The following is a 12,820-nucleotide window of genomic DNA, read 5'->3' as shown; positions in this document are numbered from 1 at the left end:
CAAGGCTATTTCTCCTTTTTAGGAAAATAGTTATTGAAGTACTTAAATGTAAACAGTCTACTTAATGGAGGACTATTTTGTAAAATAGAGACCTAGGGTTTCCTAGGATATAAAAAGAATGAGAGAAGAGAAGGGGAGCAGCCAGCCAAGGAGAGAAAAACACCCCCTTCCTCTAAGAAACCCTAAATTATGCATTCTTTCTTCTTTTTGATTAGTTGTTCAACAAACATGCAAGGCTAAACACTTTTTCTTGGTTGCAAGGACACGGAAACCTTCGGATTTCAAGAACTGTGAGATTTATTTTACCTTTTCTTTTCAGTTTATATGATGAATATGTTTGTTCTCCTATGCTTATTTTTCCTATGATTGTTTATTTTAATTGCTACAGCGGACTCTAAGTTATTCTTGTAGACAATCTATTGTTAAGTTTGATATCAAAACCGGAGTTGTGGTATATGAACTTGTGAAGCAACTGAGTTTAATAATTGTGGCGGATCTACGTTATTAATCTTAGGGAGAACATTCAATCAAATCAAACATAGACTGCGGACAGTTATGTTTTCTTGATTAATCAACTTATCTAGTTCTTAAGGCTGCCATTGAATTAAATTACTAGTGCGGACACTGTGGTTGTTTGATGGTTAGGGCTAGTTATACGGCGGATCCGTTAACTAACCAATGTTAAGAAGAGATAAATATTCAGAATATAAATTGATGTTTCGTTTCCATGATCAGTTCTGATTTCTGTAGGTGGATGTGTGCTTGTGACCAAGGTTTGTTCTCTTGATAATTTTCTGATTTTATTAAATTTAGTTTGATAGTTTTCTGTTTTCTTTTGCTTTAGCCTAGATAACGTCCAACCCCCCCCCCCAAATTGCATATCATCTAGCATAAAAATCTGACTTGAATCTTCCTCGTGGGATCGACCCCTTGCTTGCTCTATACTATCTTGTGTGTTGTGTTTGAAGCTAGGGTAATTAATTTGTGCGACCGCGACATCGCAACAGCAAACTATTCATTTCGAGCAATAGAGATGAGTTTACTTATACTTTTTTAGAGGCATTTTTTAATGGCTTCTAGAATATATTTTGAATTTTTATCCCATTAGTCATGCCAATCTTTTATGTTGTCAATTAACTATACTTAGAATTGAATCTTCGACGAGGCAACAACTACCTCTAACCAAGCAAAGTGAGGATTCTAGACCTTGGACACTCAGTAAAGGTAATATATACTTAAAACATCGATGTGCAAAGAAAACACGAGTTATAAAGAAGAATGAAGGAAATTTAAGTGTTGAAAAATAACAAAGCATTAAGAAAAACAATAAAGGTGATAAAACCATCCAAGAAAAAAAAACTATTAGAATTTCAAAATTCTGAATATATAGGGTTAATCATCATTTAAAGTAGTATCTGACTTTATTTATATTATTAAAAACTTTGGATCCTACTTACATAAGTAATTTTAATCCTATTAAAGCAATCATATTATTCTATAGTCTTACCCATATTTACCTAGTATTTGTTCATGTTTTATATATAAAATGTCTTGATAATCTTTGTTTTATATTTTGAAGGCACTTTTGGATGTGAAATTCGAAAAGAAGTAAATTGAAGATAAAATTCAAACCATATTCCAACCTGTGTCGAATATTGGCAGATTTGACATCTGATCGATGTTTTATGCAGAATTTGAGTTGTAGAGGTTGAAATGAAGTGATTCCAGTGGAATTAGAAAGCTAACATCCATACCTTTCTATGCATATATGGAAAGAAAAATAAAAAAAAAGTAAAGAGGATGGAAATCGCATCCTTCAAAGACAAGTCTCATATTTTGCCAATTTTAACCTTCGGTCATTTCAATTTGAATATCTTGAGTTAAAGAAGTTCATTTGATGCAAACTCAATTTTTTTGGATTCCTGACTCAAAGACCTATCATCCTACCAAATTTCAGAAGAAAGGGAGCTCATATGAGAAATATGTGATTTTTCTAAGACAACTTTTAAATTCTGCCAACAAACAGGTTTTGTGAAGAAATAAATCTAACTTACTTAAATGTAGATTGTTTACTTTGGAAATGACTATTTTTATATTTTTTTAGGAGAATACAAACGAATTGGAGGGATGTGGGGATTAGGGTTTCCTATCGAATAAAAAAGAAAGAGGGGGCGGCTAGAAAGAAAAAGAAAAACTCCACCCTTTTCTCTTATACCCAAAATTATGCTCTCATCTATTCTATTCATTAGTTTTTCAATAGAAATGCAAGGCAAGTTATTTTTCTTGGTTGAAAGGATATAGAAACCTTCGGGTTTCAAAAACTGTAAGATCTATTATATTTTTTTTTCAATTTATATGATGAGTATGAATGTTTTTCTATGTTTATTTTCTATAATTGTTTAGTTTGATTGTTAAAGCAGACTGTAAATTATTATTCTAAACCAATCTACTGCTAAGTTTGCTATCAAGACCAGAGTTGTGATATTTGAACTTGTGAAGCAATTAAACTTAATAATCAAAACCAGAGTTTTAATCTTAGGAAAAATGTTCAATTCAATCGAACATAAATTGCATACGGTTAAGTTGTCTAGATTTATCAACCTATTTACTATCTAGTTCTTAAGGCTGCCATTGAATTAAATTACTAATGCGGACATTGTGGTTGTTTAATGGTCAACGTTAGTTACACTACGGATCGGTTAACTAACTAATGTTAAGAAAAGATAGATATTCAGATTATAAATTGACGTATCATTTTAGTGATCAATTTTGATTTTTGTAGGTGGATGTTTACTTGTTTATTTAATTTAGCTTGATTAGTTTGTTCTGTTTACCATAGCATAGTCTAGATAACCTCAAAACCCCCCAACTTTGAATAATCTAGTATAAAGACCTGAACTAGATCTTCTTCGTGAAATCGACCCCTTACTTGCTCTATACTATCTTGTTTGTTTAAGTTAGGGTAATTAATTTGTGTGACTGCGGCATTGCAATAAATTTTGGTATCGTTGTCGAAGAAGTGATTCTAGTTGATTCTTATGTTGTGATTGTTATTTATTTTGTTAAAAAACAAATATATATAAATTCTAGCATAATCTTTGACTTGTTATTAATCATTATGTTGAGGACTCGCATTTTGAATAGGAATATATATGCTTGGTTATGCACACATCCATACTTCATTGGTTGATCAGTTCCTTTTGAGCGATTGTGACTTTTAGTCTCTTGGTGGGCTAGTTAACTGCTCCTTCTATTCTACTACTTTTTTAGTTGATACTCTTTCACCTCAGTCAATTCTTCTTATTCATGATCAATTTTAAGCTCTCTTTTCCTATTTTGCAATGAAAAATCTTTGCTATCTACCTTGTGTAAACAGATTGACAAAAAGAGAGGGAGACACAAAAGTCATAGATTTAATATTTATTCATCGTGCAAAGGTTCAAATAGGTGTATTGAGACGTAATATGGAAGAGACAACAAGAACAAAATCTCATGGAGATTAATGGTTCATTGTGCAATATAAGGGTTTTAATAGGTGTATTGAGATAGAATGTGTGGAGAGATCATCCCACCCGTAGCCAATGGTATTTTGTTGGAACTCGATTCAGGGGCAGGGTTATGTAACCACGGGAAGGAAAGAAAAGGAGAGAGCGTCCCACCCATAGCCAGACTTTATGGAAGCAACAGCCCCAAATGCAGGGGTTGCAACGTTGCCTGATACTTGAGCATCAGCACGCCATCATAGCAGTTGGCTTTATTAATATGCAATTGCTATAAGATTGGGTAGACCAAAAACACAAGCTATAGAACCAAGATAAAGATACTTTGAAATGATTTAGGTTTTAATGCGCAACACCATGCCCATTCTTATCACCTAACGCCTCCAAAAACATGAACCTGCAACACTTGGCACCTGTGCTTCATAAAATCACGGGAACAACCCTTGACCTTAAAGATTTTCGAGATGCATTCCAACTCTGGATCAGATTTCTCCGATTATAGTGGTTCAAAAGTTTTAATTTGAATCAAAGTCCTCAAAATTGAAACCTGAACAAAAATACAAATACAATTTCCATAATGAACCATCCTCGCAAAGCTTCAACCAAACTTACATGACACAGAAAAATTGAACTGTAATAACAGCTACCTCTTATCCTTAAAGACAATCCAACACCAAGAACTGATGGCACAAAGGCCAATTTTCAAACATGATAGCAGGAGCAATATTTTTGAACAAATAAGGGCCACAAATGGGAAAATGTCATAAACAAACCTATATTAGTTTAGAGTTCAGACACCATTATGCGAAGGTAGTAGCAAAGTTGGGTAGAACTCGGTGTGTAGCAAATAATCTACACCAGGTTAAAAAATAGAATAAATTAAAAGGAATACAGCATCCAACTAAACCATATGCCAGAGCAAGAACGGCTTGAGCACCAAAATTCATGAACCAATCTGCTTACATGTACGTCTTTAAAAGAGAATGAAAAGATGAAGAAAGATTGCTTAACAACAAAGCACATACAAAGGGCTCCTAATTCTCAGAATGGTTGGAAAAGGATGATTTTGCATCCAGCAGTATAAATTGTCAATCCGATAGACATATGGACACCAATTTCAAATGTCTGGGCAACATGGTCACAGAATGCAAGTTTTCCATTGGTTAAAATATCTACAAAGGGGACGGTGAACTGAGCCACCCAGTACAAATTCAAGAATATAACACTTAATGACCCTGGAAAGATTCCTTTTTTAAGGTACAACGGTACATCGACAGGGTGGTGGTTGGAGATTGAACATCAAATAACTCACTTACCACCCATCCTTGAGATCACAAGTTAGCCGATCTTTTGGAGTTAGCCAACATCCAACCAGGAGAACTGTAATTGAAAACACAACGAAAATATAAACACAATTACTTGACCTGTGAACAGGAGCCTAAGTGCAACTCATGCCCAAAAGAATGCAAGTTAAAAAAAACATTTCCCCCTCCACTTGATCAGAAAAGAAAAGGCTATAGCACAGCTTCAAATCATGAAACACAAAGAGCACATATATTTACAGAACATGACAAAAACTTACAGGTGGATCACTGCATTGTGTCATTATTCATCCCTTCTGCCAGGAGGATTGCTTATAACCATCCCATCCACCCTCTGGTTCCTTCCTCTTAAGAAAACCTCCACTGGTCGCCTGATACATCCTCGATAGCTCCTCTGCATGGGCTTGTGAACTGGCAACAGACAGCTGCCTCGATGCAAGAGCTGAGGTCTCATTTCTACCTTCAATATCTGCACCTAGAGGCCCGGAATTGAGATCTAGACCCTGCCTTACCCATTTCCTACTGCTCTCCACAGCACCATTATTGTTACTGTCTGGGAGGTTAACAGCATAAGGCCTTGGATAATGGGATGAGACCACACCAACTTGCGCTACTACTTGAGAAGGTACTGTGGGAAAGCAAAGCCTCCCACCAGATGATGAATCCACATACGATGCTGAACCACCTGAAAATGTAGCTGAGGGAAGAGGGAAGCTGGTCCCAAAAGGAAAGACAGGATACTGAAAAGGAGTAGATGGAAATGGCACTGCTGGAGAGGACGACAACACTGCTCCCCTGTAGACATCAGGATTAAATGGGTTGCTGCCAGTAGAGGAAGCCAAGATCCGTTGAGGCCCACCAGTTGCAACTATAGGGAAAGGCTGCTCTCCTCTATCATGCAAGATAGATTGGATTGTGACAGCAGGATACGGATTCCCTTGAGGAAACCAGGACGGGAAGTTTCCCATTTCTGTACTGTTCATTCGAAGGCTAGAAATGGATGGTTGGGATGGCACAACGTTTTGGGCATGCCGCCCAAGTTGTGATGGTTCGGCACTCACCTCATCGACAAGAGGGCCATCATTCAAATCAAAGTCCCAGCAACCACCAACCTTTCCGTTTAGAAAACCACCAGATGATTTGGCGGGATGTAGTGGGGCATCCAGCCTCCGGCCAATGCTTGTTAAGTGATTGCCAATATCACTAGCTTCATCTGCTCTATTCAAATCAAGATCAAGTCCCCCAGAGCTTCGAACAGATATTGAACCCATCAGTGCATCACGTGCACAATCATTATTCTTTGCAAGGTCAGAAACAGAAACTGCCTCCTGAGCAGAACTTCGTGAAGCCAAATCCTCAAGGATTCTTTCATCAGGAACATTCAAGTCAATATCTAACAGGGGGCGACCAGGCTTGGAAACCATTGCATCAGGTAGTGAGATATTAGCTGTACCTAATGGAATCTCCAAAGATTTTCTAGGTTCAGCTGGCCGAAATGCACTTGTGGCTGCCGATCCCTTCCAACCAAGCTCCCGTCTACTCTTAAGTAAATCCTCTGGTGGAACAAAGGGCCCTTTTGCAGCGGCAGCTACTGTAATGGAAGCAGGAAGCCCACTAGACACAGAAGAAACAGGTAAGGGCAAAGGGCTAACTAGCTGAATCGCAGAAGAGCATCCAGGTGCTCTCAAGTCACTCGACTCCCCATATTTCCCATCATCAGAAATAAAGCCTTCATTCAGATCAAATTCAACTTTTGCTTCCAGATCCGATCCCCCTGTAGCAGATAAAGAAGAAGCCTCAGCAGCATCAGATGTACATTCCTCAGTTTCATCAGCTCCAGTGCCAGCCAACTTCGACTCTGTTGACCTTACTATTTGTTCTGGTGCCTGAAAAAGTATGGGTGCTGCCTTGTGGGCAGCTGGTCTGGTACTACATTGCTCATCGACCTGATTACCTCCCAGGCTCTCCACTTTGCACTCACCTTCATGATCAGTGGCAGCTGATGCTGTATTACTTTCATTTTCAATTTTATTTTTCTCAGTAGAATGACCCCTGCCATCAGTTTCACCAGCCTTCACCTCATGCAAGTTTTCAGAATCCATATCCTTGCCAGAACTAGAAGGTTGGAGCACTTCATTAATTGTTCCTTTTGCAAAATCAGACAGCATAATAGCAGGTGGTGCTGGCTCTGCCTTAATAGAAATGTTCAGCTCTTTATTTATATTTTTCTTGTTCTCAGCATCAAACTCTACACGATGGTTTGATGATGATCCTTCCATTGCTTCAATCGCAACTTGCACTCCTGTATTGTTGATATCATTAAAGACAGAAGAACCATGCAACTTTTCTTTGTCATCAGATATGCCACCTACATTTGATCTGCCACCATCCTCTTTCTCCCACGGTTCTTTGCCCCCACAATTTGATGTTTTCACTGCTGTGCTAGCAGAGGACACAGCAGCTACTAATGTTTCCTCTGATTTCAAATAACTTTCTAGGCATGGTTTGGCAGTTTGCTGCACATCCACATGGGAAGAATTAGGAGGTCCACTGAGCTCCCCTGTGCTTTTTTCTTGCGAAAACAGAACTGTTTTAGCCTCTGTGTTCTTGGACAGTGAAGTACCATCAGTAATACCCCGCTTCTCATCTTCATAATCAACACCATCAACAGGCTTACCTTGGCTTTGAGCAGGATCATCACATGGAGATGATTTTGCTCTCAAACCACTTGGCACACAGGGATGCTCGATAGGCATGTTTGTCCTTGGAGAACCTGTCGGTGAAACCATATCAGACTTGGACATCTCCCCAGCAGCTACACTAGCAAGGAGATTCATACCAACATCATCACCAACTGACATTGATGCATTTCCTTCAGAGTACTTTGCACAACTTTCAATCAAAGCATTCATGGAGCTGAAAGAAGCATCATTCAACTTCCCCAATTTATGTTCACACACAGTTGAAGTAGGTGTAGCTTTTGAGACTTCACCTGATTTTCTACCATCATCACCTATCCGACCATGCTCTTCATCAGGAACAGTGGCAGGCGACCCAACTCCCTCATCTGATCCGGTAAGCACCTCTTTGAAATCATTGCTTTGCCACGACTCGGTCTTAACATCAGATGTAATATTAGCTCGATATGAATCATTTTTTTCCTTCAAATTATGATCAAACTGGTCATGCCTCTCCGAAATCACAGGAGAAGAAGCTCTGCTATTCATGACTGATGCGTCTTCGAAAGTTCCTCCACTGGAACTTTGTGCCGGACTGCGACCTCTATTGGGAATTTTAACAATAAATTTATGGCCATTCCCCTCTGTCATGGGAACATCAAGTGCCTTCTCACATGTCAAACTGGAATGTGACAATTTTTCTGAACCTGAATTTCTGTGCAAAGAAGAATTTCTGCTCGACCCAGTTTCCTTTTGGACACCAGATAGAGCTTGGCCTTGAAAGCCATTGACTGATTTACGATGCCGCAAAGAACCAACAATGATCTTACTTGCCGTCATTGAACCAGCAGTCGAGCTCCTTGCATCCTCCTTTCCAGAAAACCCCCCAGTTTTGGCATGGTCACTGGAACAGGATTGACTATTGTTGTGGGACGGGCTAGAACTGCTGCTTTTCTCATCCCTTGCTACTGTTGGAGATGGATCGGAGGCAGCACTCGCACCAGTGTTTCGGGGTTGTGCTTCCTTTGAGTTATTACCCACTGATCCAGGTGAAGTTGTCGATCTTACGGGTCCAGGGGATGTTGATGCGGACTTGGTAACAGTATCCCCCTGTACAGCCTTGACTGAACCAGTTTTCGAAGCAGAGAGTTGCACAACTGAGCTCTTCATTGCAACCTCAGAGGATACACCAGATTGTCTGTTCCCACCATGAGGAGCTTCAGAAAGACGTGATCTAGCAGGCCATGGGACACCTTGGTTAGAGGCAGACTTTGCATTTGCATCCATTTCCGCCTCAACACGTTTCTTCCATGTGTCAACTAAGCTCCTCGCTTTCTTCTGTATTTCCAAGTTCTTATGGGTGCGCAGAAGATTCACAGATTTGCCAATATTACACATTTGCAGAGCATGAAGATTTACAGGGAGCTTATCGAGTGCCTGAAGTAAAACTACCAGAAATTCCTCAACTGATTTATCACCATCCTTGGGGCTACCATCACCAATCTTCCCTTTATGGACCTCCTGCAGCCATTCATCAAACACCGGCAAGCCTCTAAGCTGCACAAACTGATTTAGGCATTCAAACTTATCAGTGGCTGCTACCACACCAGCAAGAATTGACCGACCAACCAAGTCTATTTTTTTCTCATTTCTCTCAGGGAGCATTATATGCACCAATTTCTCAACCCCTTCAGAATCCACAAGTCCTCCTTTTTCTGTAAATTTAGAAACCTCAGATTTCCACATGCTTTCTGGTCTACTATGGCCAGAATCCCCATCATCCATTTTTGTAAAGCGCTCTCGTTTCACAGGCTCAGAGCCCTGATCGCCCCGTTCTCTTTTCTTTCCCTTACCATAAGAAGAAAAGGATGAAACACTATTCTGTACACTATCTGAAACAGGTTTTAACTGAGATGTTGATGTTGGTCCATTCACTGGCTTTGGAGAGCGTCCACCTGGTTGCACTGTTACATGCATTTCTAAGCGTGTCTTATCCAATAAGTGATCTACTTCCTCTTGACGTTCCTGTGAAAAGAAAAGGAGGAGAAGGATTAATTACCAGAGTATTGACAAATCAAAGCAAAAAGTCAAGAAGCACATCTACCACTCACATTAATATAATCCTGATCAGTTAGCCACCATAAACACTTGTTCGTAACGTCATAAACTCGCCGGCACACAAATGAGCAAATCCCTGATGGAAGTTCAACACCTTTGGGAAGGAACGCAACTTTACACGGATGGAGTAATGATGCAGCAGGAATTTCATCCTTATGAAAGGAATAGAATATTTCGTTTGGCACAGCTTCCAAAAGGATGCCTTTGCCAAGCTTTACTTCAGCAGGTCGATAAAGCCAATTTACACCTAACTTTAACTTGTTCTCTTTACCGTTAGTCAGCCAACGAATTATTCCAATGAATGGCGGGGAGTCCTGGGGTGGTTTGAACAAAGCACAGTCTCCAACACTGATCTTGCGTCCATCCTGTTAGGGGAAAATACAAAATGGGAGTTTTGGTGAACTATTATGCAATTTGTATAGTAAAAAAGAACTAAACAAAATTGCATCATCATTTCAATAAGAATAAATAAACATTACACAAATACAGAGATGCAGAACTTATCAAAACAGACCTTTGGCAAAACAATATAATGGAATATCATTACTTGATTATGCTATCTAATTATTCTAACATTTTGATCAACATTTATAATTTTGTGGATTCAAAAGCTCCAGCTTCAGTAAATTGATAAACCATCCTCTCTCGGTTTCAATAATTAAGCACTTAACAAAATCAAATCAATAAAGCTAACTCAACATCGTTCAGTGAAAATTCTCATATGAAAGCCTGAAAGAAGTCATCAAGGGCGATAAAGATTTAATTGAATCACTCTGGTTTCAGCTTGTATACACAAGGAAAAAAAACTTTGAATGAAAAAGAAAAAAAAACGTTTCAAAGGAAGAAAAACTGATTTTTTTGTTCCAAGTAATGGTGGGCAGTTAAAATTAGCACACGTGTGACAGCAGAGAGTGATGGGAATTATTGCATAAACTCACAATTTTGGAAATCATCAATTATTTAACCAGTTGAATTTTAAACCACCTTACCCAAAAGTCTCTAGCCCAACCAGATATCACATACTATGATATTGGATTTCAAGAAAGAAACTTCTACAACAGTCACACAGCCCCTTCCTAAACTATTTAGATACTAAGAAGGCCCCAGGGATCCAATAGCATAACAGCATCCTGTAATTAAAATTTTCACAATCAACAGACACAAACAGTACAGACCCCATATCAAGAATTCCAAGACAAATCTTTGCAAACCAAACCTTAATGCCAAATATACCTGTATACAGCTTAATGCCAAGCCAAACCTTAAGCTATCTAATGCTAAAAATTGTATAACACCTGCATACACTCTAAACTCATGTAACCAATCACAAATCCATATTTACTGAAGCTATCTTACAAGAACTGAGGTAAAAATAATTTCAACAGCTGGTACAGCTTTTATCCATAAGAGTAATGGGACTGAAATTAAAACATGAAAAAAGGGGCATGCTTGAAGGTATGGGGGTATGCTTTGGCAATTTAGTCAGCGAAAACATGAAATATAGACAATTTAACCAATTAACCCCAAGAAAATCCACAACTGACAGTTTATATATTTATGTATCTTTTGCACATCATGAACTTGTTGATGAATTGCAACACCAACATATCTCACATTGTATCCATGCTTACAGGAGCTATACACTCAGAATTAATACTATTTTGAGGATGAAGCTAACTAGCTCAACAAACAACAGCACATGTATCACCTTTTTTACTATAAACCATATACAAGCCTGACTCTTTTTTTAATTCATAAATCCAGGAAAAAGATTTTCCACCAACCCAATTTTGCCCAAAGTTGAAGAAACGTCCTTAAAACATAAAACAAAAGAGAAACCCTTCGATTTCGACACACCAATTTGTGCCTATACATTACAAAAACCCCATAATAACTCAACACCTCCCAGAATACCATACAATCAGTGTAAGAATAGCAGCATCAGCACCAAGAAACCCTATAAAAACTCCATATACAATCAGTGTAAGAATAGCAGCATCAGCAACAAGAAACCCAATACAAACTCCATGAATCATATATCGCCAAAGCACAGTCATGGAGTCTCAATGTCAACACCAAGCAAAGAAAATCAAAACTCTCAAAGTCGAGCTCATCTCCCAAAAGTTCCTATATCACACAGGCAATTTTCCCATTGCAATCGTTTATCCAAATCATCCACCAATACAATCCAGATAACATAGAATTACAATAAAATTGATCCAATACCCCCTCTCAATCCCACAAATGTACAATAACCCAATTAACCCTCCATCCTGTCCCGCCAAACAAACAAATCAAAACCCCAAAATGTTAAATAAAAAAAAACCCCAAAAATTAAAACAGGAAAAAAAAAAAGAAATACCTTGAAAAACGAATTAGAAACATCATCACCAGCTACAGCAGAATTACCACGTGTGGGACCTGTCCACATGTGCCGATGATCCTTTTTCCTCTCCTCACCTTCCCTTCCATGCAGCATAGCCTTGCATTTTCCCCCTCGAGTACCATCAATCCACCACTCTCCTTCCAAGAAATAAAACCCAAAATCCAAACTTTTTTCTTCGCTTAATCAACCGATTCTATATAGATCCGGTAAAAGAAACCCTAGCTTCTTCAATTCACCATTAGCTAATCTAAACCCTAATTTCTTTTTTTTCCCTAATCGAAAATAACTGCGATTCCTTCCACCAAACGATCCAATTATATCTCCGGATCCGTTAAATTGAGAGAAAAACTCGAGACCCCGCTTCGATTTAGAGAGAGAAAATCGAGAATCTAGAGAGAGAGTATCGAGGAGAAATAAACCTAAAATAAGAAAAAAGGGAGAGAGAGAGACGGCAAAAGGATAGGTGGAGTACTCCTCGCGTACTTGGTAGAGCAGAGGCGGGCAGATTGGGCAGGGCTTCGGGTAGTTTAATAATGTGTTAATGTTACCTGACTGTGAGGGAACTAGGATTTTTAGAGAACACCAGTGGTGGTGATTATTATTTATCAATTAAAATATTAAAAGAAAAAACCTGACTGTTACTGTTAACTGAATTTAAGGGATGGGAAGGTATTTGTCTTTGACTTTTTTTTTTCCGGCCTATTTTAATTTATTACTAAATTTAAACGTCGGGTCAGAGATATGTATGGCATGGCAGGTTAATCACTTAAAATTTGTTTTTTTTTTTTTTCCTTTTTTCGGGGGGGTTTGGGTGGG

The 12,820-nt window shown here is 38.6% G+C and overlaps 1 protein-coding gene across 1 annotated transcript; it reads right to left on the bottom strand.

The window, feature by feature from the left end:
• Positions 1-4,638: 4,638 nt before the first annotated feature.
• On the bottom strand, positions 4,639-12,488 carry LOC133675332 (uncharacterized). The gene is made up of 4 exons (XM_062096681.1): positions 11,981-12,488; positions 9,612-9,983; positions 5,083-9,525; positions 4,639-4,880 (listed from the first exon to the last, which is right to left on the bottom strand). Exons 1-3 carry the CDS (start codon positions 12,095-12,097, stop codon positions 5,110-5,112), a joined length of 4,905 nt encoding a protein of 1,634 aa, XP_061952665.1. The 5' UTR covers positions 12,098-12,488; the 3' UTR covers positions 4,639-4,880; positions 5,083-5,109.
• Between the last annotated feature and the right edge of the window lie 332 nt (positions 12,489-12,820).

Source organism: Populus nigra, chromosome 16, assembly GCF_951802175.1.
Source record: "Populus nigra chromosome 16, ddPopNigr1.1, whole genome shotgun sequence".
Taxonomy (NCBI): Eukaryota; Viridiplantae; Streptophyta; class Magnoliopsida; order Malpighiales; family Salicaceae; genus Populus; species Populus nigra.
The sequence above is the reverse complement of the archived record's forward strand: the minus strand, read 5'-3'. Positions and strand labels throughout refer to the sequence as shown.

Coding starts and splice junctions, on each gene's coding strand:
- LOC133675332 (XM_062096681.1), bottom strand. CDS start 12,097: ATGCTGCATGGAAGGGAAGGTGAGGAGAGGAAAAAGGATCATCGGCAC. Junction 9,984..11,980: donor TTTCTAATTCGTTTTTCAAG/GTATTTCTTTTT, acceptor TTCCCCTAACAG/GATGGACGCAAGATCAGTGT. Junction 9,526..9,611: donor CTGATCAGGATTATATTAAT/GTGAGTGGTAGA, acceptor TTCTTTTCACAG/GAACGTCAAGAGGAAGTAGA.